General features: G+C 36.9%; 1 protein-coding gene across 1 annotated transcript; it reads right to left on the bottom strand.

Annotated features, from left to right (window-relative positions):
• Positions 1-665: 665 nt before the first annotated feature.
• LOC137713885 (protein RGF1 INDUCIBLE TRANSCRIPTION FACTOR 1) lies at positions 666-2,974 on the bottom strand. Its single transcript, XM_068453237.2, has 4 exons — positions 2,619-2,974; positions 2,327-2,509; positions 1,862-2,080; positions 666-1,433 (listed from the first exon to the last, which is right to left on the bottom strand). The coding sequence occupies exons 1-4, from the start codon at positions 2,619-2,621 to the stop codon at positions 1,245-1,247; spliced, it is 594 nt and encodes a 197-aa protein (XP_068309338.2). The 5' UTR covers positions 2,622-2,974; the 3' UTR covers positions 666-1,244.
• Positions 2,975-4,425: the final 1,451 nt, after the last annotated feature.

The raw sequence follows: 4,425 nt of genomic DNA, 5'->3' as shown, positions 1-4,425 counted from the left end.
AACGTGGAAGGTTAGATATATATAGGCATCACCTTATTTATCACAGTTAGATGAGTTTGAATTTCGAGATTCGTGTAATAGATAGGCACAAATCTCAAAATTCAAACTCATCTAACGGTGATAAATAGGTTAGTGAGCATTACCACCACTTGAGGGTGGTGAACAAAATTTGCACTCTATAGACACTACTTCTACTTGAATTTACCTACTTTAGCCTCGAATTAGACTAAACTGTCATCCCAACAGCCTGACTCAAGTTTCCACGCCAAGTTACTCTGTCACCCTGGTTCCGTCATTAGTCGGTGGGTTGACTCGTGTACATTCACATTTTAAATCATGTTTTGACGAGTTGATCGAAATTTAACTCAACTTTGTTTACGCTAAACTGAAAAGAAATTATGTTGGTTGTCAATTAACTATCAAATTTACAACTCGTTACATACTCATGTTCTTGCTAATAAGCAATGGTTTTTGCAGGTTCTTTGGTCACATCGGCAGAAATGGATAGGAACACAAATACAATGTGGATTTACCCCAAACTTAGGCAAACGGTCGTATAAAGTTGATTAGCCCCATTACCATTGAATTAAAGAACAAAAAGATGATGTTTCTTTGTGTAATCGGCGCCCATGTGGTGGGTGGGCCCACGAAAACTAAAAATCGGATTCCACAAAGACTAGCTTTTAATTTCTTAATTGACATGTACACCTTGCAACTATCAATAACGATTATGCATTATTGCATCTTTCATCACAATTGAGATAATTTCTAAGTTTTTATTTTCTGCCACCCAAAACCCAAAAGGAATATATTTTTATCTTCTTCCTGTACCCTAATATTGCTGGATGATGGTTCTTTCCAGATCATTTTTGTAAGTATTCTAAGAATAAATTCATTTTATTTGTTAATCGTACATCATGCGGTCAGCTTTCGTTTCGTTAGGTACTGTTTGTGTTCTATTTTAAATAAAATATTTAAAATAATTTCTGACCGCAAGATGATTGATGAACGAATAAGATGAACTCATTCTTAGGATCCTCACAAAAAAAAAATCTGGATAGGATCCTATTCCATACCCCAATACCAATGTACCCCCATTTCTTTTCTTTTGTCACCCACTTCCACCTCGACCTCCCTCAAATTCCAAAGGCTTTGTAGTTTGCACCCTTCACTTTGTTGAACAAAAAGACTGCGATGCTGGGGTGGAAAATAATTTGTTTCAAGTTGGAGGGCATTTGAGCAAATTAGGAGCCAAAGGGTGCCCTATGAGGAATGCCTTTTCTTCTTCTTGCTGTGGAAGGAGGTGGAGGCGGCGTGGGCGGGCATATGTCTTGTTGTGAGCCTTCACGCAACTCTTCTCTCCTCCCCATTGCCTCCTCATCCTTCGCCTCTAAGGTAAAGTTTGCATCCCCATTTCTATTTATTCCCGCAAGCTTCACCATTGCCAACCAAAATAACAAAAAATTAAGAAAGATGGTAACTTTTATTTACAAATTTACACTCCATCAACCAATCTAAAAGGGTCGTGATTTTCACATTTCCGTTTTGTGTTTCTGTCCCTTGTTTTTTTCTTGAATTTATTCAATCTAATGATTAGAAAAAAGAAAAACCAGAGAGAACATAGTGCAAAAACCACTTCTCGTAAAAAAAATTCCAATTTAATGAATGTGATAAAATGTGGTGGCTCATGAGAATGATCATTGTCAGTGGTGGGTAAATGATGGTGATAGTGATGGAAATTAGATAAATGTGGGAATAAATTTATGAGCACAATGTGAAGCGAAGCAAGCAAGAGAAAGAGGGTTGTTTTTGAATTTGATTTTTGGAAAAATAAATAAAATTAAATTAATGAAATGCTAACCTTACAGCCGAGTGAGCAGAAACGAACAGGATCCAAGAGGCTTCTGCCACAGAGTTCACAAATGTGGGGAGATCCCTTACTCCCAGCCTTCGGCTGAGGCCTCTCATTCAGAAACATAACTCTGGCGCTGTTTATCACGTATGTCTGAACTCCGTTTATGTCTAATGCCTTCTGCACCTCTGAAACCCTCACCACATCATGGTATGAAGATCTCCTTATCTGCAAAAAACCCACCAAAAAAATTATGAAATTTGAATATCACAACGCCAACAAAAATATGGGGAAATTTTGGTTTTTTGTTTCGAACAATGTGATACCCTAAACCACTCTAATCGAAAAAGGGGATTTGAACTTGGTGGAAGGCGGCAGAGACATTAACCTGACAAACTGGCCTAACCCGCTTTCTAAAAAAAAAATGTTGAGATAGAGGAAGAGGGTTGGTGGAAAAATTAATCAGGATTTTACCTGAATGACTTGGTGATCTTTGTGTCCGGAGGACCTGCAATAAAAGCAGAAAGCGTCTCCACTGCAATCTAAGCAGAACATGTTGCACTCACTTCTGGTGGCGTCTCCATGTGTACGGCAGACTCTGAAGAATGATGTGTTGAGCAACTGCTCCAGCCATGGCGGCACCAGCATTGTCCTGTCCTGTAAGATTTATGAAACCCAAAAAGTCAAAATGCAGATGGAAATGGGGGATATTAGAAAAAATGACCAAATGGGGTGCGTTTATCAGAAAGAAAGACAAGAACTTTACCATTGCGAGCAAATCGGTATCTAGAAAAATGTGATGCTTTTGCTTGGCTTGGAACTTTTTGTGAACCCAATGGCCGAAACGGTGAAATTTGCAGGCTCAGAGTACTTGCAGAGGAAAATGCAGAGAGAGAGAGAGAGAGAGAGAGAGAGAGAGAGAGAGAGAAGGAGAGAGAGGAAAAGCCTAGACGACCTGCAACTTAGACTTCAACAACAAAACAGCGCCTAGACTGGGAGACAAGGCTGATAAACTAATGTGGAGAGCGCTTAAGGATTGGACGGCTGAGGATTGGGCGTGGTGGCTGAAGCAAAGGGGCAGCCGTCGGATGGATTTGAGAGAGATGGGTAGGTTTGGCGCTTACGCTAATTTGGATCTTCTTTGCGTCTCTACTCAAGCGAATTAGTTGTTCATCAAGTGTGATCTGGCCCTTATTTCACTCCACGTGGCATATTTTACACGTGGCTCAACATGGTCGGTCCAATAATTATAGGAATCATCAATTAATTGATGAAGCTTAAGAGGGTAAATAGCGAAGAAAATGATGGTTTTATAACATTATGAATTTGTTTTCAAGATAGTGCAACATAAATTTCTCGCTTCTAAAATATTTGTATTTGACAATTAGTATTATGGTCCAACAATATTTCTCTTCACTTGTAAGTAAGAGATCTTAGTTTCGATTCTCATCAAAACCAAAATTATTATGGCTAGTCCATTATGAGGCTTAACGACTCCCCACCCCCTATTATACTTCAAAAGATAGTCGCACATGTTATGTTGTTCAATTATCAATTTCTTTAGGCAATATTTAAGCAGGATGCAATGGATGTGATTAAGTTTATGCTTTCCAAATATGGTTTTGATAATTATGATAAGTGATCCAGTAAAAAAATGTGAATAGCAGCTCCTTAGAGAAAAAAATGAAAAGTTCTGGGTTTACTTTCACGTGTCGTCCAGGTTCTTAAAGAACACAACTCTCAAAAAATATATGATATTTTGGAACATGTTATATTGATTTATCTCAGAAGGAAAATGCATGGGTGGAACTAGACTATCATATTAAGATAAACAAAGCCATATTAGGAAATTGCATGGGCGTTGCCAAGTAAATGTAGCCATGGCTTGTTGACTATTTAATAAACAAGATTACATTTTTTTTTATTTTATTTTATCCAATAATAAACAAGATTACACTGCTTACGTTTTGGTTGGTCACGCAAGGCTCTTTAAATGCATAATTTTAGGTAGGATGACACTAGAGAAAGAATTTTTTTTTAAAATCGTCAACTGCTACACCATATATGATTTTCAAATATGATCTAAAAAAATAATTTTCTTAGCATTTTCCTTTTAGGCAAAATGTCATGTCGAAAGAATTTTTTATAATACGTTGATTACACCAAGAATGAGTTATTTCAAGCCTTGTTTATATATTTATTTTTCAAAATATAGTACGATTATAAAGCCGGCATTATTCGAATGGATTCCAGCACTTGAAAAGATAATAAGATGGTCGGTAGGAAATGATTTCTAGTTCCCTTTTTATTATTTTTAATATAAGAGAGGATTTATTTTTTTATTTTTTTATTTTAAAACAAACGATATTATCTACATTAAGGTGTGAGATGAGCCAAGTCTTACAATGAGCTAGTAATATAACGGTTCAAATTTTCCTTTCGCGAGAATCAAACCTAAGACCTCTCACTTACAAGTGAAGAGGAACCACTAAACCGTAGTACTAAGTGGCAAATAGAGGGTTTTTTAATGGGTGGCTTGACTAAGTTAAATTCACAGAGGTAATAAGTTTTAT

This window comes from Pyrus communis, chromosome 14 (genome assembly GCF_041283825.1).
Source record: "Pyrus communis isolate YQ-2024b chromosome 14, ASM4128382v1, whole genome shotgun sequence".
Taxonomy (NCBI): domain Eukaryota; kingdom Viridiplantae; phylum Streptophyta; class Magnoliopsida; order Rosales; family Rosaceae; genus Pyrus; species Pyrus communis.
The sequence above is the reverse complement of the archived record's forward strand: the minus strand, read 5'-3'. Positions and strand labels throughout refer to the sequence as shown.